The sequence below is a fragment of the Pongo abelii genome, chromosome 4, assembly GCF_028885655.2.
Source record: "Pongo abelii isolate AG06213 chromosome 4, NHGRI_mPonAbe1-v2.0_pri, whole genome shotgun sequence".
NCBI classification, from domain to species: Eukaryota; Metazoa; Chordata; class Mammalia; order Primates; family Hominidae; genus Pongo; species Pongo abelii.
The window spans coordinates 69,298,853-69,320,616 of NC_071989.2; the positions used below are offsets into that span (position 1 = coordinate 69,298,853).

Below are 21,764 nucleotides of genomic sequence, written 5' to 3' on the forward strand. Positions count from 1 at the left end.
AAATTTATAAACATCTGAAAAGTTAAATGGTAAATCCATTGATAGCACAAGATACTTCAGAGACCTGTGTCATTGGATTCGATGTTAAGAAAGAACAATATAAAATAAGCAAACTAAGAATAGTGAAGAAAGAGGAAAATCATTTTCAGTAAAATTAAAATTAACTCCTAGGTTTATGAAGGGATTATTAGACTTCAAAAATCATTGGTAAGAATGTCCCTAACATAAAATTTAGAAAATAAGAAATGAAGAGAAAGATGTTGACCAGATCATTTTCAGTGTTATCAAATTGGGAAAACATACAGATTCCAGTATACGAGTCACTACCCATTGGGCTTACACAAGACAGTGACTTTTTAAATCAATCATCACTTAAGAATATCAAATTCACCTGAGGTCAGGAGTTTGAGACCAGCCTGACCAACACGGTGAAACCCTGTCTCTACTAAAAAGACAAAATTAGCCAGATGTGATGGTGCATGCCTCTAATCCCAGCTACTCAGGAGGCTGAGACCGGAGAATCGCTTGAACTTGGGAGGCAGAGGTTGCAGTGAGCTGAGATCCCGGCATTGCACTCCAGCGCTGTGGCTCATGCCTGTAATCCCAGCACTTTGGGAGGCCGAGGCGGGTGGATCACGAGGTCAGGAGATTGAGACCACTCTGGCTAACATGGTGAAACCCCGTCTCTACTAAAAATACAAAAAAAATTAGCCGGGCATGGTGGCGGGTGCCTGTATTCCCTGCTACTCGGGAGGCTGAGGCAGGAGAATGGCATGAACCCAGGAGGAGGAGCTTGCAGTGAGCGGAGATCACGGCCCTGCACTCCAGCCTAGGCAACTGAGCAAGACTCCATCTCAGAAAAAAAAAAAAAAAAAAAAAAAAAAGAATATCAAACTCTCTTATGGACCAAATGTTTGTGTCCCCCCTGAAATACATTTGTAGAAGCCCTAACCCCCAATGTGATGGTTTTTGGAGGTGGGGTCTTTGGGAGGTAATTAGTATTAGATGAATTCATGAAGGTGGGGTCCTAATGATGGGATTAGTGACCTTAAAAGAAGCAGCAGCAGAGAGCTTGCTTTCTCTCTCTGCCATGTGAGGACCCAGGGAAAAAGCAGCTTTCTGCAAGCCATCAGCAAACCAGGAAGAGAGAGCTTACCAGGAACAAAATTGGTTGGCATTTTGATCTTGAACTTCCCAGCCTACAGAATTGTGATAAAATACATTTCTGTTTAAGCTACCTAGTCTGTGGTATATTGTAGCCCAAGCTGATTTATATGCTTTCTTTGCCCTGATGCCTTGATTTTATATTTATTTGGGAACTGGTCTTTGATTCAACTTACGAATGAGCACAACATGGCATAGAATCATAGAAATTCATAACTGGTAGGAAACAGAACACTCACGTAGTTTAACCACCCATCTTATGCCTGAATTGTTTGAGTTGAAGAGTGACTAAATGGTCTTCCAAGACACACTGGAACTCCTCTCATGAGAGGAACTCACTAAGTAAGGTGATCGTTTAAGGATGATCTTTTTTCTACCTCTTTTTTATGCCTTAAATTTTCACAATGAAAGATGCAAGACCTACAAGAGAGGTATGTAGGGAGGAACAGAGACTGTTTTAAATTTCGAACATTTTCTTTGGATTTGCAAATGTCATAATGCCAAAGATAAATATCCTCAGATTCTAAAGAGAACTAATTCTTTAAACTTTCTTCATCAAAACCAGGAAACATCTACCTCTAAGTATACAATTTTGGATTATATTACGGCAAAAACATAAGCGTTGGAGGGTTATATACTCAGACCAGAGCAAAATAAAATTTTATAGCCTTAAAGTGACAACTTCTAACTAGGCAATAAGTCTGGCTCTTTTTTCTGATAAACATTAACTTCTGCTTAGAGTCATTTAATTAAGTGGAAGCATTTTCTTTATGCCAGTGGATTCTCAAGAAGCCAGGAAGCAGTGAAATGAGAGTTCTACTATTTACATTTGGACAAATGTAGGCAACTCAGGTTCTCTTAATCTGGAAAGCTTGAGCCTTTCCACCAAGATAAAATTTTTTGCATTAAACAAATACTAATAGGAAATCTCCTAGCATCATTAAGTAGTCTCAGTTCCTTAAAGTCACGGCTCAGTTAATCATTTGCTTTTACAATGTTTTCCTCCAAGAATAGGGAAATGTTTAATGACATATTTGTAATTATTCAAAATATTCTCCCTGTTGCCTTTACACATTTTTTTTCAGATCACATGTCTCTGAAATTCAATAAAAGAAAACATTATATGAACAGTTTGCTTTCATATTTAATTTATAATAAGAAAACTCAGTAAGAGAAAGATGTGTTTGCAGTTTGGTAGTTTGTATGCAGGTCACCTCCTATTACAGTGAGTGACTTTGTATGATGATAAAAGGAATTCCAGGCTCAAAGCCATGGCCCCTTCTTTTATGCAATAATCCATACAACCAAACACCAACCAGTAAAACACATAAATTTGAACAATTCCTCAGAGTTTGTTGAATTTACTTGGTTGGTTATTAAACACAGTATTCAGTCAAAGGATTGGCATATCTCTCAGCATATCCTCATTTTTTAACAAACACAGTTGGGCATACTATACTTTATCTGCACATACTCGTGCCTCACCCTTAAAAGCTGGATGGTAACTCCATAGAAAGAATGAAAGATGGCCTTGGGCCACCACAATAGAATCACTGGTTATAACACAAAGTGTTCCCATACTAGAGAAATGTGTTTGCATTTGTGGTTTTTCTGATGCCTTCAAATGAATGTTCCTACGTCACAATTACATCTGTTTGGATGCCTTATCCCCCTTGGGTAAATGAACAAAGGGATGTGTTCTTAGCGCTTGCTTGATGGAAATTAACAGTCTGCTCTCATCCTTACCTTTGTGGCTTTCTTTGAGCTGCTCTATTTGCTTTTTTCCATACAATAAATTTTAAAAGTATCATGATTGTGGTACCTTAAGAACACTACGTAATTGGAAATAAGGTTTAACCTTCAGTAGAGCCCTGAGGATGTTCACTTTAAAATGTTTTTAAAAAAAGATTAAAAGAAGAAATTAGAGATATATGCCAGGGTAGAAAGCTCATGGAAGGGAAGAACTTTCAGAATGTGACTGGTTGAAGTAACTAATAACGTAAGTATAATTTATGCTTTTGGACTTGCCCAGAAGGTTTCATATTCAAGACATAAATTCCCTATGTTTTGACTTTTAATCATATATTTTCTGCATGCACTCAAAAATTAGAGTGTTCAATATCAGGCTAGTAGACTTATATGAATGAATGGTAAGATATAAACTAGCTGAAAGAATTCTCATCAAATGCTAACCAGGCCACATAGACGAACTAGTCTTTGTTTGTTAATAAACTATGTACAGTCAGAGAACTGAAAGTTAACTAAAGGTTTCCCACAAACCTAATCATGATAGCATAGTATTAAAATCCAAAACCAAAACTAAAATGTTATATGTACATGTGTTTAGAAAATAGATGAAAACAAAAGTTACTTACACTTTTGCTCCGAGAAAGCAAATCACAGGTATTTCTTTTCATCGTAGTGTTTTAAGTAATTAAAATGGGAACTAGTGTTTCCAGTGTCAATGCTCTCACTGCAAGTATCCACTCAAAAGCCAACTGGAATACTGAAAAGAAAAGGAAGGAAATGTTTAATCAAGTATATGATTAACACTTGCACTTTGAAATGCTGTCTTAGACTGGGACAGTTAATTCTTAAATATCATCAGAACAGGCTAAAATGGTGCTGTGTTTAAAGCAATAAAAAAGTATACATAAGCAACATTTCCAAAACAGCTTTTGTTAAATGTAAGTTAGAGATTTCAAGCACCATCTGTTTTCCATTAAATATTCAACTCTACAGTTTTAGTGGCTGAAAAAAAAAAACAGATATGGTAGCCATAACCTAAAGTTACATGTATAAAATGAAGATGCAAACTGAATTGTGTATATGTCAATTCTTGTTGGGACAGCTAAGGACTCGACAATTTTTTACTGAGGGATCACTAAGGTGATCCACTGCTGAAGGAATCTTACTTACATGTGAAGAAAAGAGCCCTCTGAGCAACTGCATCATTGCCTCTTGTTTTACTGACAATAATCAATAGTACCTTGAAGCCAATCCAATGACTCTTCAGTAAATTTAGTGAGTAATCTACCCCTTTAGTTCTAAGTGATTGTAAGGAATACTTAAGAAGATAAGAACAAAAAGTATAAGCAATAACTGTTAAGTAAGCAGTAACTGTTAGTTCAAGGAATATTCCAGAGTAATTGCCACTTGAATGGCATTGATATCCTCATCACCTAACTAATCTTCGCTTTCTCCTAGACACTACACTGGAGATTCTCCATTTTGAGTTTTGAAGAAAGAACAAATCGAATAGCTATATGTGTTGTGTTCGTTTATGATATTCTGCTACATCAGGACACAACCTACATATTTATAAGGTATATTTGCATGTGGGCTGAAGTGCTTTATGGGAAAGAACTTACTATAAGGGAAAGAAGACAAAAGGCTTGGTCAAACCACAAAAACTCTGATATTGCAGGTTTAGGCTAATAGTGTAGGTGTAGGCTGATGCTAACAGCAGCATGTAGTTCTATCATTTGGGTTTGTTCTAAGTTTCTCAAAAAACATGTGTCTGAGACTTAAGGAAAAGAGTAACAGTGATCAAGGTCTGAAGGAGCTGGTTTTGCTAAAATGATTGAAAAATATTAAAGTACAAAGTAGTATGAATTACACATTTAAAAGATAAAAAACAAAGTAACTATGTATCATTTTTTAAAAAACATACAAAATGAAAACAGAGAAGCCTGCAGGGAACACAGCCTTTTTAAAGGCTGAAAATACTTGTTTGGAATATATGTGAGTCACCCTCTGAAGTCTTCTCAAAATAAAAGGAAGAAACTTTGCGGGAGGTCAGAGGTCCCACAACAGCAAAGTAGAGGTAGAAACAGAGAAGTAAGGTTCACTGTGGCTAAGAATATCTCCAGATGCAACCTGGGGACTCAAAGGGAAACAAGGGACAAAGCCTTCTTCCAAGGTTGATAGAAATGCTTGCCTGAAGATTAAAGAAAAATGCACAATCAAATGTCAGTTGCTAAGATAAATACTGTTTCTCTGAGTGTGTATGGATTTTTTCTAAAGGAGTAGGATTTGAAGGGAGGAGCTGATCCACAAATGGAAAGTTCTCAGCTAGTACACCTCCAGGAATTGAATCACCTTTACAAATTAGCATCCTATAGGTCCCAGAAAATGTGGAATTATGTTACTCTTGTAATTTAGGAATTGGACAGAAATAATACAAACTGAATGAAATAGTCCATATCTAGGGAGAAAAAACTTTAGATAACAGCTATAGGAAACTTATATATTATCAGAGAAAAACTTATTCAAAATTTTTAATTATTCATCCAGGATTTAATGAGTAGCCTTAGGGACAACCATGGAATAGTTGCCCTACTGGGCTAGTGACTCAATGGTAACAAATCAGTCAAATCAGACAAATAATGGATTTGACCTGATAAGCTTTGCTGAATTAACCAGGTTTTTAAAAAATTTGCCTTGAAATCATTTAAAGACCATCATTAAGAGATACTTTCCTACGGGAATTTAGAACTTAGAGAAACTTCAATAGGCAAAGAGATTCAGTTGAAAACTGACTGCTGATGGAATGGCTCTTCTCACCCTGTATAGCTAGGAGGCACCTAGCCTCACTAAAAGAGTACAGACTTTGGAACCAAATAGGTATAAGTTGGAATTTCAGCTCTCCACTGGCATTCTATGTAGCTTTTAGGTACATTATTTGATTTATCTGAACTTTTTCCAGATCTACAAAAGAAAGATAATAATACACATATGTGTTTTCAAAATGAATGAGGTAAAAAGGATTGTCTAGGAGAATGTTTGGCTCATAGGAGGTATTTGGGTCTCATCATCATCATATCTTTATCATCATCCATCATCACTACCTTCTTTTTCTCTTAGTATCAAATGGCAAGTAAAAACAGCCCATTCTTGTTTTTTCTCCTGTAAGTGCTAACCTCTCTCAAATAATACATATGTAGGCAGATCTACTTTCCACTAACCAGTATGAATAATCTACCAGTTAAAGGTCCAGGAATAAACAGACAGCATACTTTTATTAGGATCATTTACAGCAGGTTCAACAAAGAGACTCTTTAAGGAGATGTTGGTAGGGTAGAGGAATCCACAAAGGATGGCACAGTACCTGGAATAAGGAATAGCGAAGTTTTCACCCTAAGAGGGATGGGTTGCCCATACCTAGGAAAAAGCATCACACAGAGTGGGATGCCTTGAAAAGGGAAGTTGCTCTCTGGGACACAGCTAGACCCTAAAAAGAAGGAGATAACAAGTTGCACGCAGTCTCATTTTCCTTTCTCCATCTGTCTCCTCCTAGGACTCCCCACTAGCCAAATGCAAGCAAGCAGGAGGGCAAAGGAGGAAGAAGTACATCTGACTGGTCAGCCTTCCAGGGTTCAAAGCCCCCCAAGGTAGGGCAGGGAGGAGAGTGGAGATGGAGGGGAAATGGTAGATGTGCTCTGCAGTCTATGAAGAGGATTCATGTTCTGCTACCTCATTTATCCTTAGAAAATTCTCTATAATGTATCATTAAACTTTCCAATACTCCTGTGAGGTAGACATTGTTAATATGTTTTCCCATGGCACAAACGAGGAAATCAGCACCAACGAATGAAGTAAATTGCTCAGGAAATGGCAGAACCAGGATTCACACCTGATTTGTCTGCCTCAAAATCCACGTTTTTGTCTACTCTTCCATAGTGCTTTGCTGCCAATAGCATGAACCAGTGCATTTTAATTATGAACAAGTGGTAACCTCTGCAAAAATCAAAGCTGTGACTAAACTAAAGAATGTTTGATGAAAAGGTTGACTCTCAGGAAGGCAGTTATCTTAGTTCCTACAAGTTTCTCTCTCAGCAAAGATAATGCGGTGAGACTGCAGAAAAGCTTCCTCCCTCCAGGTGCACTAAAAAGAAAGCCAGGAGAGAGAACACTCACACGTGCAATTTTGTTACGATAGGAGTTTCCACATAAAGTTAATTAGAAAGAAGGAAGAGTCAGCTCCTGCAGGGAGAACACTTTAGAAATAAAAATGAAGAGAGGAGGTGGATAAGACAGTGCTGGAATATTCAGAGATGGAATTAGATGGAGCACCTATATACATTTTGCTGTGTCGATGCAAAGGGAATTAAGACAGGTTCTACCCTAGAGATTAAAGATTTATATAGCAGAAAATGTCTTGAACTGGTCATCAGATGAAATAAGTTCTACTTTCATTACTATGTCATATACACAAACTGTATGGTATTAGGAAAATCCCTTCCCTTTTTTCCCTCATATCTCCACAACCCACCTCACAGCGTTGTTATGGGGATTAATCAGATAATATCTCAGAAAAATTTCTGGGGACTTTAAGTTCCCTGCAAATATAAATCTATGTATTGAAACAGCAAATGTCCTCATACATAATGACACCCTTAAATATAAGAAGGAAAAGGGATTCCAATCATTCACAAAATATTAGAGAAGCTACTGAACAGGACATGTTTTATATATGTAAGAAGAATTCTTTATTCTCCTCTTTTTGAACTAATATTTTTTTCTTCTACGTAGTAAGTCAGTTCATGTAGTAACTGCTGAATTATAAAGCCACTCAGATGCATTGGTTTTAAAAAGTTTATTGAGCACCTTATATGTGCCAGGCACAGTACTAAGCTGTCAGATAAACAACAAACTTTCTTGATGTGAAGGGGAAGAATTGTTTGGGTACAGCTGCCTCTGAGTGATCAAGGTGTAATGGATTAGCTCTCTCTCTAACTTACTGTTGTCTCCAACTTATCAAAAGATATATTTTTCTAGGGTTGCATAAAGTAGACATCAAAATGAAACCAAACTGGGAAGTTTATTCCCTTGATTAGATTCTCATCTAAATGAAGAATGAATGCACGTGGCATGTAAAAAAGAGAAGCTTGATCACAATCAAAGACAACTCCAAAGGAATATAATAAAAACAGGCTTAATTTATCAAGGTTTACTCACCAAAGTATCTGCAGGAAAGAAATTAGGAGGAGGCAACACAAGAATTAAATACTCAAAAAGTTAAAAGAAAAGAAACATACAAGGATGGAAAAACAGATTTTTCATGGGAATGGTTGAATTATTGCCTTGGGCTCTTAAATGTCCACTAATTTGCCCTCTACACATGTAAGATAGATAACGTGAACATCTGCTTCAGTTGGCCGTCTGCTACATTGGTAGCAGAAACAAGGGAAGAAAGTTCTGGATATCTCCTCATACCTTCTAAAATTGTGAATTAAAAAAAAGGACTTCTTATTCCAGATCTAAAGATGACAATAGAGATTTCCTGCTATTTACATTTTCTCTCTTTTCTCTAGAGTGCTGTTTATCTGAAGCTATGCTTTATCTGAGCTCCTGCTAGAGGCTATAGAATCTGAGATCTAGAAAGACCGTAGAGTACAAATAGGGTAATTGAAGTATAGGGAACATAAGTAGTCCGCCTAATGTCATAGAACTGCCTGGGACAACACAATAATGAGAGGACCCTGTATTCCATGGCCAGTGCTGTGTCTAGCTGATGATATTGCCCTGTGCATGCATTTTCCTAAAACTAGTTTCATCTGTCAACCCAGATATATCTTATAGTCTTCCCAGCACAGTTTAACATCTTAAAACTTGCCAAAGTCAGTGCAATCTACCTGTAACCACAAGGATGGCTTTATATAATCAGGTTGTAGCTTATGCTCAGTAGGAACTCCAGAGTGATGTGTTTCAACCAGAAGAGTCAAGTGATCTGTGATTTGCATGCTTAATTTGGCCTTACCTCACACTCTATCTCCCAACACCACCCCTCTACCCTCCAAGCTGGTCTCATCTCTGCAGCACCTGAGACACGTCCATTTCTACCTCTTGGCCTTAGATTCATGCCCTTTAATTTTTGTTCTCTTCATTTTATGGGACTCTTTCTATTCAAAGTCCAGCAAAAGCCCTTCTTTCTAATAACAACTTCCCCTACTGCGCCAAGTCACATAGATTTCTACTGACTCTGAAGTCCAATAACAAAAAGTATGTTGTACCACAAACTCATCTACTAGCTAACATTTTTTTTCAATAATTGTTTTATGGGTTTAATCTTTGCTTCTTCAACTGGGGCATTGATATGGTTTGGCTGTGTCCCTACCCAAAATCTCATCTTGAATTGTAATCGCCATAATCCCCACGTGACAAGGGAGAAACCAAATGGAGGTAATGGAATCATGGAGGCTGTTTTCCCCATGCTGATCTCATGATAGTGGGTGAGTTCTCATGAGATCTGATGGTTTTATAAGTATTTGGTAGTTCCTCCTGTGTTCATTCTCCTTCCTGCCTCCTTGTGAAGAAGGTGCCTTGCTTCCCCTTTGCCTTTCAACACGATTGTAAGTTTCCTGAGACCTCTCCAGCCATGCAGAACTGTGAGCCAATTAAACCTCTTACCTTTATAAATTACCCAGTCTTGAGCAGTTCTTTATAGAAGTATGAAAACAAACTAATAATACAGGGTTGAATAAGGTACATTGTAAAGTCTCTTCCATACTGCAAGTTGTATGATTAAAAAATATAACTTCTACCAGGCACTGTGACTCATGCCTGTCATCCCAGCACTTCGGGAGACCAAGGCAGTTGGATCACCTGAGGTCAGGAGTGTGAGACCAGCCTGGCCAACATGGTGAAACCCTGTCTCCATTAAAAAGAAAAATACAAAAATTAGCTGGGCATGGTGGCAGGCACCTGTAATCCAGCTACTCAAGAGGCTGAGGCAGGAGAATCGCTTGAACCCAGGAGGCAGAGGTTGCAGTGAGCTGAGATTGCACCATTGCACTCCAGGCTGGGTGGCAGAGTGAGACTCCATCTCCAAAAATATATATGTATTTAAGTTTGAAAGCAATTCATTATTATTCTTTTGCCTTTGCCGTAGTATTAATATGTAACACACATTGTACCACTTACAAAATATATTAAAAATTAAAGGTATAAATCTACAAAAATTAACATTTTAATTAATAAGTAGAAGTTTTGCAAAATTGGAAATAAAATTATATCAAAATATGGGGTATATTCAATCTCACTATTAATAAAATGAAAATTAAAATCTCAAGATTTGTCTTGCTTAAAAATTGTTTTACTTTTAAAAATAAAATACTTGAAAATGGTGTATATATAATTAGATATCCATTTCATATATTGCTGATCAACTTTCCAAATGACATAAGTCTTTGGATAGGAATTTGATAATAAGTACCAAAAGCTTTAATGATATTATACACTTTTATATCATAGTTCAGGAAGTAACTTGAAATATGGAAAGTGCTTTGTATGCAGAAGCATTCCAGCAGTACTACTTAAAATAATGAAAATCTGGAAACAATTTAGATGTCAAATAGTAAAGGAATTGCTAAATAAAATATGAGAACCTTCATGATGTACTATGTAATTAAAATCATATATTTTGCAAGATATTTCAATTATATGAGAAAAAGCTTGTGTTATAATATTAAGTGAAAAAGGCAGGATTAAAGTTGTATGTGTAGTATTATCCTATAAAAAGTTATGCACAGAGAAAAGACTTAAAAAATTTAGCAAAATATTAGTAGTTATATTTAGGTACAGTATTATGGGTAGTTCTGTCTCATTTCTATGTTTCCTGGCTTCTCAAATTTTCAACACTTAGAAAAAATACTTAAAAGTTGGATTAAAAGAAAGTATTTGAGTGAATACAAAAGTTACTCTTCTCGTCTTACTTCAGAGGACATACAAAACTGCTAGATTTTGTTCGTGGAATTGTTAGATTGCTTTCTCATTTGTTTGTTTTTGAGTGCTCAAGTTTTCTATTTCGTACCCAGTGTTAGACTTTGTTTTCGGGAATCTATAGACTGGAGAAAAGCCCAGTTGGAAAACAGATGGCTAAAATTAAGTTCTCTCTTCCTGACTCTACTATTTTCATCCTCCATTTGGGTGTCAATTAACTTACCTCTTTCTTTCAGATCTAGTAATGGTTTCTATAAAAGGGAAATCTTCAGGTTCCACTTCACCTAGGAAATTAATCAGGTGTTGAGGCCTCCCTGCCTGTGCTAGTTTCCGGGAAGGCAAAACACATGGAACATGAGACAAATGCAAATAAACAACTGAATCAGCAAGCAAAAGATTTGGGTTTTATAGGACCAACAGGAGTTCGATCTACAAAATAGGTTCATATTATTTCAAGTTGGAAAATAAATGCAATGTGGGTAGGAAAGGCTATCACAGGCTGGGCGCGGTGGCTCACGCCTGTAATCCCAGCACTTTGGGAGGCCGAGGCGGGCAGATCACGAAGTCAGAAGATCAACACCATCCTGGCTAACAAGGTGAAACTCTGTCTCTACTAAAAATACAAAAATTAGCCAGGCGTGGTGACAGGCGCCTGTAGTCCCAACTACTGGGAAGGCTGAGGCAGGAGAATGGCATGAACCCTGGAGGCGGAGCTTGCACTGAGCCGAGATTGCGCCACTGCGCTACAGCCTGGGCGACAGAGCGAGACTCCGTCTCAAAAGAAAAAAAGAAAAAAAGAAAAGAAAAAGCCGTCACAATTTTCAAGAAAAATATTTTTAAAATAGTAAGTTAACAATAGGGCTCTTTACCTAGGTTTAGTTTCAACAAGCTTTTACCCTTTCAACTATTTGAGCCTCTTAATGTCTCTCTGAACATCCCATCAAAAACTATGCCTCTGCTTCCTTCCTCACCCAGCTTACTCTCCCTTACCTCCTTTCCCCCTGTCTGAGAGGATGAGTGAGGTGTTTCTCCTCCTATGAGGAGTCCTGTCTTCTACCTATGCCTGTCTTTCCTCCTCCATCTGCTCTAATTCTAACTGGCTCTCTCCCCTCAAGATCTAAATACTCTCTTGAGTCTCTCCTCTTGTAAAAAGTAAATTATCCTTATAACCCTATGTTCTCCCTCCTCAAGATATCATTCTCTTTCTCTTCAAAATCAAGCTATTTGAAAAAAAAGTCTATAACTTTCTTTACCTCCTTATTCCCACTGTCTACCCCTCAACCCAATGCAAGCAAGTTTTACTCCTTCCACACTTAAGCTACTTTCTCTAAAGATCCTAGACCTCCATATCACAAAATCTAATAAACTCTTCACAAATTATCAGACTAGAACTCTCTACTATCACATTGTTTTTCCTTCTAGAAAATCCCTCTTCCTCTGTCTTCTGCTGGGTCTCCAACCGACTGCTCAACTTCTTGCTACTTCATGGGGTCTTCTTATTTTGTCTACATCTAAAATATGAGTGATACCATTGATATTATTTTTATCAGCATTTCCCAAACATGACTGCATATCAAAATTAGCTAGAAATGCCATAAAATACAGAGGGCTGACTCTCCACCAATGAATCAGAACTTTGAGGAGAGGTACTCAGGAATCTACTTTTGACCAATACCCCAGATAATAATCATGAAGGGTGGAGAGCACCACCACTTTTGATTGGCACTTGGAAGCCTCTGTTCTAGATTGTTTCTTGATAACCCACTAGTTTTCATTGTTTTAGCTGTCATGTGTATACTTAACCCGCCACATACATATCTCATACACTAAGAGGGGTCTACCGCTACTACAGTCTTCCAGAGTTTTATCTACACAAATTCAAGAACTTTCTAATGTTCTTCTTGTCACCAATACTGCCTACTTCAAGTCCACCTTAAAATCTGTCAATAGCTACCTATCCCCTACAGCATAAAGTCCAAATAAATCTCCTTCACATGGTAAGTAGGAGTCCCCCTGTCTGCTGTTTGCAGTAGCATCCCTTGACCTCCCACACAGCATTGTTTCACTCACTTGCTATAGGGAACCACTTGTAATTCTTTGCATATGCCATACGGTTTCTCACCTCCATGTCCTCTGTCTTGGACTTTTTTCCCTCTTCCTTTACCCCATAGCCATGCTCTTCTTCATTTGTTTGGGAATTCCTGCTTCAAGACTCAACTCAGGTGTCATCTCCTCCTGGAAGAGTTTCCTGATTCTCCCAATATCCCAGCCCCATTCCCACTGCCAGCCTGACCTAATATCCCTTTTTACTCCCTCCATAATGCCTCCTGAATGCCTCCCACAGTGTATTTGTCAAATTACATCAAAATGATCTGTTTAATTGTACGTCACTGCCAACCTTGCCCTGGACTCTAAGTCCCTTGAGGTTAGAAAACATTTCATGTTTATATATACAATTACAACATAAAATATGCTTAGTAAATGTTTACTGATCTCTGCTGAATTGAACAGAGAATTATGAGAAGAAAAGCACATTTTGTCTCCAGACTGAAAATAATCAAATCCTTTCCTCTGTAGTTTATGCCCATATAAAACCATCATTCTATTCCCTTCTCTTCCTCCAAAATGATAACAGCAATCTCTTTTACTAATTCATTCACCAGACATTTACTGGATACTTGTGGTATGCAATGAACTGTGCTCTAGGGTCCAGAGATGCAGAGATAAATATGATAAAGATCTCTCTCCACGTGGAACTCTCAGTCTAGTGGGGGACAGAGACAAATAACACAATACACTAAGTGCTCTGACAGAATCTCAGAATAGCTGGTGTGGGACCCCCGAGGAGGCAGTAAGTGATTCATACACCTAATGGCTTCAAAGCCTGTTCCGAGTTATTCTGCTCTTGTGAACACTTCTCTTTAAGTTATTCAAATGCCATTTCATATGCTGATGTTTTTCCCCACGTAGAGGGAAAGGAACATGAAGGTAGACATTGATGGTTCCTTTCATCTCCTTTGTGCATCTAGTCAGAACTTTGTCCCTGCAGAAAAGGCTTCTGTAGAATTCCACACCTATAAAGTATGCTGTAAATGACCATTGAATGAATAATATGCAGGTGGTCACACTTACATAGAGAACACAAGCCACTTTTTATTTCAGCACAAATTTATTACAAAATAAATGACATTTTTGGAAATAAAAGCATATCATTTGGCTCCCCAAATAGCCTAATTCTTCACTCCCAAGGGTATGGAAATGCCAGAGTACCCACTCTTTCAACACTCACCTTGACCAGTATTTCAAAATGGCACAGTTCAGTCATTGAGCTATAAATTAATTACTTTTCTCCCAGGATTCCATTTCCTCCCACCTAAAATAATTTCAGCTCTCTAAAACACAACTCTCCACCCTAATTAAAAGTCCAGGGACCTTCTCATTAATATTGCATAAATGTAGGGTCTGTTGCTTGATAATACTTTGCTTTGATATTAGCCTCCTGCAGCAGAGAAGAAAGTTACAACAAAAGCTTCCTTTTAGCAACTTTCCTAGCCATACACCCTCCCACTGCCTCATTATGGTGCCCTTCCTGCCTGGGCAGTGGGAGGTGTCTAGAGCAGTTTTGTCCTGTGAATCATAGGACAGCATGGTGCGTAGTTTGCTGGCCTGAGGCCCAATATGGAACGAGCCTCTGAGATGTGTCATCATCAGCTTGACTGTAACAGATCCATTGAGAGCCTCAGGATAAAATTCCCTGAGTCACCATGAGGAAAATAAAATGATAGCAAGATGATCCCCATAAAATCTCTGGTGCAAGCTGCTTACTATCTACAAAGAAAAGTGGAGTTCATCAAGGCACTGAGCCTTTCATTCTTTTTAATGTTTCTCTGTCCCATATTAAAGTAAAATCTGCTGTTTGAATACTTGTGAATTTGAGATGTATTAGAAATGGCATTTCACTGAGGGTTGTAGAATGTATGCAGAGACTGCGGTCTACAAATCATTAATTACAAATCATAGTCTGTACTTTGTATCATGAGACCAACTCGGTTCTAAAACATGAACCATTCTGCCTCTCTAGCAAAAACAAGATAGGAAGATGATAGATAGATAGATAGACAGACAGACAGACAGACAGACAGGAATAGGTAGCTGAAAGAGAGAAGGAAAGGTGAGAGTGAGAAATAGTGAGAAATTGAGAAAGACAATCCATGTTATAGATCTTGCATTCTATTATGTATAGCTTTCTCAATCTGAGCTATAGAACCAAAATTATTATCTCTGGGTAACTATGAGCCAGATACCTTCAGAAGTTCCTTTTTAAAATCAACATACCCTTTGGTTCTTCAGTTGCTTTTATTTAGTCAATCAGCAGTGAATTCTAATTTTTATTTTCCCACAAAATCTACTGTGAATAGCCTCCTTAAGAAAAATACAAGTGAATTATTTTAAGACCTAATAATACTCTTGGTTTAGATTATTTGCGGCACAATGAGAATTTAAATAAAATAAACCAGAGTTAAAGTAAAGCTAAAAGAGACAAAAGGGAATTGGTAGAGCATCATGCAGATCTTACTTGAGGTAGGTACATAAAAGTTGTTCTAATGCGGCTTCAGTAGAACAACTTTTATCCTAGCACCAAGTGAGTCAGGAAGTACCCTCAAGCTATCATTTCCCCCTAATTAACAAGTGCTACCCAAGGAGTCATTGCCTGCAGACTGTACAAACAGAAGAAAAGCAAGGCACAAAATGAAGAAACTCAATGTTAATTAAAAGAAACATAAACAAGGAAAATAACACAGCTCAGAAACCAAGACTATGAGTAGAAACCAAAACCTCTCAATCCTCTGTCTCTTAGGAAGCAACAGCCCGTTAGCGTCCTTGCAAGGGAATGAGCCCACCGTGGTGGAGTCATTAACACCCGCAAATTGAAAACTGTATATGCCCCTTAGTTTGGAGCAAATTTCTAACAAATGATAAAGAGCAGATGGATTTTTGACATTAAAAATAAAATATCAGCAGAAAAAAATGTGGGCAAAGAATTTGGATTTTTTTTTGCTTTTCAAGAGTTTTACTGTTTTACCAATTTATTATAGAGATTAAAAATAACAAGCAACAAAATCGAGATCTAGTAGAGCATAAATTATAATATTTTCTGCCATTAGAGAATCATTTTCAATATACTCGTTTTCTTTCATATTGTGTATATGTGGTAGATAAAATAAACTCCTTCAGTGTAGTGTCTTGTTTTAACTGCTTTTGTTCTTAAGGAGATTTTTTTTCTCACCCCATTATAAAACAAGAACTCTAAGATATCCCCTAAACAAAAGTAATTTATGTAAGAGATGTTGATTCGGAGAGATGAAGAGACAAAACTAATCAGTGGAATACTAAGTTTTGGAATCAGTCATATTCCATATTCCAAAGACTTTGGAGTCAAATTCTGTTTTGGCCATTTTCTAATTTTATGGCCATGAGAAACTACTTAACCCTTTTGCAAGTCAATTTCAGGATCAAGATAAATGTAGATACTGAAACTCACATTTCAAGGCTACTACTGTGTAAACTAAATGATGAACTTACATGTCAGCGTATATAACCACTGTACCTAACTCTAAGAAGGCACTCCTTAAATGTAAGCTTTTTATTACTTTGTCCCCTGACATGTCTTTAACACCAAGAGCCTCAGCAAGCTCTAAGAATCAAGGTAAATTACAGTTAGAATTAATCCTTCGAAATGTAGGATAGGGGAGCTCAAAATTTATTGTATAACCTGGTGGCATAGTGAGAGGCCTTGAATTATGGCTTATCCTTCTCATCTTAGAGTAAGCAAGCATTGGGTTTTTTAGGAGATCTGGATTTTACTAACCCTGCAAAAGTGTTTCATTAAAAATGCACTCTTCCCAGGATTGTTAATCTGCTGTTACACTGCCACAAAATGAGAGAAGCCTGTACTAATTCTAGAGACACTCAATTATAGTACAAGATTTAATCTTCAGTTTCTGTGTCCAAGCCTAGGCTTTTCCACAGCCATCAGTGAGGTCAAATGAACATTTCAAACCTTATACCCAGAGATTTGAAATCCTTTTCATTCTGATGCTTCCTTCTTCAAGGACTCATTCAATGAGCCTCAACATGAACCCATCACTTTTCCAGCAAGATGTGAATTGTGACACCCACTCTTAACTGCTAGGACAAAGCAGATACCAAGCTTCATAGCAAATTCAAAGGCTCTGAATATAGAGAAAGAACAAGTGGAGGACCTGACACACAGAAGAAAATTCACCTCAGTCACCAAGATCTCCTGATTATCCAAATAGCTGTTCAGAGCTTGGTATCTCTAACTGGAGCCTGTGCTGAATCATTGCCATTTGTGTGGCACCCATCTGGCACCTGGAATTAGATTTTGCTCTCTCTTCATTCAAAATGGTGATAAGGGATAAATGAGGGATTGCACAACAGCAAAATCTCATAAATATTATTGTGCTAATAGATGAATTTCTTAGTGAAAATGGAAAATGGCAATTTCTTTTCTAAGGATCTGGCTACCCTTTAATCATCTCAGGGCTTATTAGTTCAATTTTTCAAAAGGACAATGATGCTTGAGAGGCTAGAATTTTCTCTTTAAAAATCTCTTTAATTCACTAAAGAAGTAATATAAGCGAAAGCATATAAATGAAAAAGTAAAACCAAATTTAATATCTGAAATAGAAGTAGCTGAATGAAAGAAACTTAGTATTAAAAGGGTCTTTCAGTTTCTAACTCATCCAAACACTGCTAAGATGAAGATGATGTCACAATATATCATACCATACCAAGATACTGTTACAGATTATCTCATTCATAAATATTACTAAGGAAAGAGACTCCATATTCCCAGCAAGAGTTGGGTGCCAACTTAGTTGGCAAAAACAGATGTAATTCCTATTCTTTGCTTATGGCAAGAGAACAGAATTAGAGTATTAAACCAGCTTCAGATACTTCAAAGTGGAGGCAGGAGAGACAGACACCAAATCATCCTAAGAGCACTCAATTGGAAAACGGCACATGAACCAAAGTCCACTTCACTCCTAACACTATGAGAACAATCATAATTTTATATTATAATTACAAACACTTATGAGACATTTGCTATGTACCAGGAAATGTTCTAATCACTTAAAATATATTAACTAATTCAATTCCCACAAAATTCTGTAAAATAGTTATCATTTTAATATCCAATTTGCAGATGAAGAAATCAAGGTAGAGAAAGGTAAAATAATCAGCACAAGATTACATGGCTAGTAAGTATAAATCCAGGATATGTATGTTTTCTCCTGTAGGCAGAAGTTATTTTATGTTTTAGGGAAGACACCAGAAGTCATTGAAGAGGAGAAAAACAGTTCTGATATATAGCTAAACTTTCAATTATTCACATACTGACCCAAAAGAAACTATTCTAATCCCGAAATGAATTAAAGTTTGGGTGTTTTTCCCCGCCTCATCAGTGGGAACAATGGCTCTACAGCTAGAAACTAGAGCTAGAAAATTTGCTGTAAGAAATAAAAGCCACATTCTTTAACTATATCTGAATTTCAGTCAGTACCTTTGACTCTACTGTAGATGACAGTCAATGCAAGTATGCCAGACTTCCAGTATAAGATAGAAATTTCGGTCCATTTATTTCACTCTCCTTGCTCCCGAATTCACTTAGAAGCAAGAAACAATAGAAAACTCATGGAGAAATGCCATCAATTTAGGGAATTTCTGTAAGACAGTACACAGGATCCATATTATTCATGACTTTACACACTCTGGAATGTGAGAAGGTTTTAATAGTAAGAAACCTATTAATATAACTCATTAAAGTAATAGAGCAAGGGAAAAGAAAAACACATAATCCTTTCTAAGAATGTCTAAAACGCATGTGAAAACCCTTAACACTGAATCCTGATTTTTAAGATTTAATAAAATGGGACCAAAAGTCATTATCTTCCTCAAATAGTCAATGTCTTGCTTAGTGATCAAAGATGGAAGACATTCCCATTAAAGCTGGGAACAGCAGAAAAATACCCACTACCACCACCCTCAGTTGCCAATGTGTTTAAAGTGCTAGCTAATAAATCCCATAAAGGAGAATCATAAATATTGAAAATGATGAGGCAAGTCTATCACTACGGGAAGACCACAGAATTCTCTACTTGAAAAACTTCCCAAAAAGAAAGCAAAAAAAAAAAGGAATAGAGTTTTTTTTTAAGTTAAGTAACTTGGTTGATTACAAATCAATGTTTTCCTATATACCAACAATTTGAAATATAATTGCTACACACACACACACACACACACACACACACACACACACACACACAACTTAAAAACTAGGCATGAAGAAGCTTTCTTAGGTTTTGTATGCTTGTTTGTTTAGAAAGGTAGAGGGACTATATAAAGAAATGAACTACAAAACTTCATTGAAGCACATAAAAGGAGACGTTTTTTAAAAAAAACATGTTTCTAAAGAGGAAAGCATGTGCAATTCCAATGACATGCAGTTCTGATCTGAATTATTTACCTAACTATTTATATAAAGTTTTGTTATCGTCACTTTCACACATTCATGCAAGCGGAGTAAATAGGATCATGAGTCCCACATTGCCATCAAACAGCTACAACAATATCAACATTTTTCCAGACTTGCTTTATTTACCCCCAATTGCAATTCCCCCTTGTCTCCCATTGCTTGTGTATTTTAAGACCTCATATAAACAAATGTAAGTATATCCAGAACATTTCTGAAAGACAATATTAACAAAGGAGTAATTTCTGTAATAATTATAATAATTGATACTGGCACCAGACCAGAAGAGAATCCAATAGAACTGAACAGAAACACCAAAGAGATACAACTATACATAAGAATTTGATGTTTGACAGAGGTAACATTTTTTATCAGCATATGGAACACAGGTTAATCAATTATACTGGGACAACTTGATAATCATTTGGGAAAATAAGCCTAAGACTTATATTATGCCAGAATAAAGTGCAGATGAATTCAAACTTTAAATATGAAAAAGGAAGCTATGGAAATACTCAAAGAAAATATATGTCAAGGTTTTATTTCTCTAAGGGTGAGGAAGATCTTTCTGAGCACTATATATGCCACATGCTTTTCTAAGTGCATAAACTATGAATAAAATGATTTAATTAATTTTATTTATTTACCTATTTATTTGTTTTTGAGACAGGGTTTGGCTCTGTCACCCAGACTGGAGTGCAGTGGCGTGATCAAACTCAGCTCACTGCAACCTGTTGCCTGGGCTCAATTGATCCTCCCACCTCAGCCTCCCTAGTAGCTGGGACTACAGGTGCAGGCCACCATACTAGACTAATTTTTTAAAAAAATTTTTGTAGAGATAGAGTTTCCTCATGGATCCCAGGCTAGTCACAAATTTCTGGGCTCAAGTAGTCTGCCTTCCTTGGCCTCCCAAAGTACTGGGATTACAGGTGTGAGTCATCATCCCCAGCCTGTGATTTAATCAATTTTAAAACAAAAACTTCTATATATCAAAAAATTTTAATATACAATACAACCTGGGAAAATATTACATATTACATATTTTATAGTTAAAGAGGTACAACATGGAGAACTCTTAAAAATCAGTAAGGGAAATAAATATGTCCCACTAGAGAGAAAGAGAGAAAAGAATCATGAATTTACAAAAAAGGATACATTAAAAATTTTAAATTAATGATATGGAAAAATCAACCATGCGAGAAAACAAATGAATAAAAAATAAAATAAGGAGATGCCTATTTTGTCTATCAGATGGTACATGAAAAGAAAAAAAAATCCAGTTTTGAGGCATTCACTTCCTGCCAGAGGGAATACAGTCAGCACACTATTTCTAGACATGTATTTGGCAAATACATCAAAAGCCCGATAAACACGCATGCACCTTGAATCAGTATGAAAAAAGGACACATGGATGTGCAAAGATGACAGTCAAAGCCTTGTTCATAATAATAAAAACAATGTGAATAATTTTTTGAGACGGAGTTTCACTCTTGTTGCCCAGGCTGGAGTGCAGTGGCGCAATCTTGGCTCACCGCAACCTCTGCCTCCCAGGTTCAAGTGATTCTCCTGCCTAGCCTCCTGAGTAGCTGGGATTACAGGCACCCACCACTATGCTTGACTAATTTTTTGTATTTTTAGTAGAGATGGGTTTCATCATGTTGACCAGGCTGGTCTCAAACTCCTGACCTCAGGTGATCTACCTGCCTCCGCCTCCCAAAGCGCAGGGATTACAGGCGTGAGCCACCATGCCCAGCCTAGTGAATAAATTAAATACTTAACAATAGCAGATTACCTAAATTAGTATCGCTATAAAAATGCAACGGAACAAGGCTACTACAGATGATAATGTATATGAATATACAGGTGTTTATTGTAATAAATAGCTGACTGAGGAGCACAGATTACAAAACTGTATGTAGAGTGTGATCCCATTTCTGTACTATGCCTCAACATCTATAGAAAATAATCTGGAAGGATATACCTCAAAATTTGATACTATTTAGTACTGGAATTATGGGTGGTTTTTCTCCTTTAATTTCTGTGCCTAATGTAATCTAATTTTTCTACAGCGAACATGTGGGCTATTTGTATCAAATACGTTTTTAAATACAGAAAAAGTATATACAGTAATAGCTTTAAATGTAATTTGTAGCTAAAGACCCAAAAAAGTTGCAGGTGGAAAGAATGATCATGAAATTCTATAGTCAGAATTGTGTTGATGCTTCTCATATGAAAGACAGTGCAGGTATCCATGCCTTAACTGGAGATAGGATGTAATATTTATGCCCTAGCCACTATCCTATGCAAGGTAGGCTTTGAA

At 37.0% G+C, this 21,764-nt stretch overlaps 1 protein-coding gene across 3 annotated transcripts in view; it reads right to left on the reverse strand.

The window, feature by feature from the left end:
- Positions 1-21,764, reverse strand: part of PDE4D (phosphodiesterase 4D) — a 1,542,529-nt gene that overhangs the window by 1,180,007 nt on the left and 340,758 nt on the right. For all 3 annotated transcript variants that reach the window (XM_054555584.2, XM_063724112.1, XM_063724113.1), the window contains one exon: positions 3,540-3,670. In XM_054555584.2, coding sequence (XP_054411559.1) covers positions 3,540-3,581 — 42 coding nt within the window. In that variant the 5' untranslated portion in view covers positions 3,582-3,670. The remainder of the gene's footprint in view (positions 1-3,539; positions 3,671-21,764) is intronic.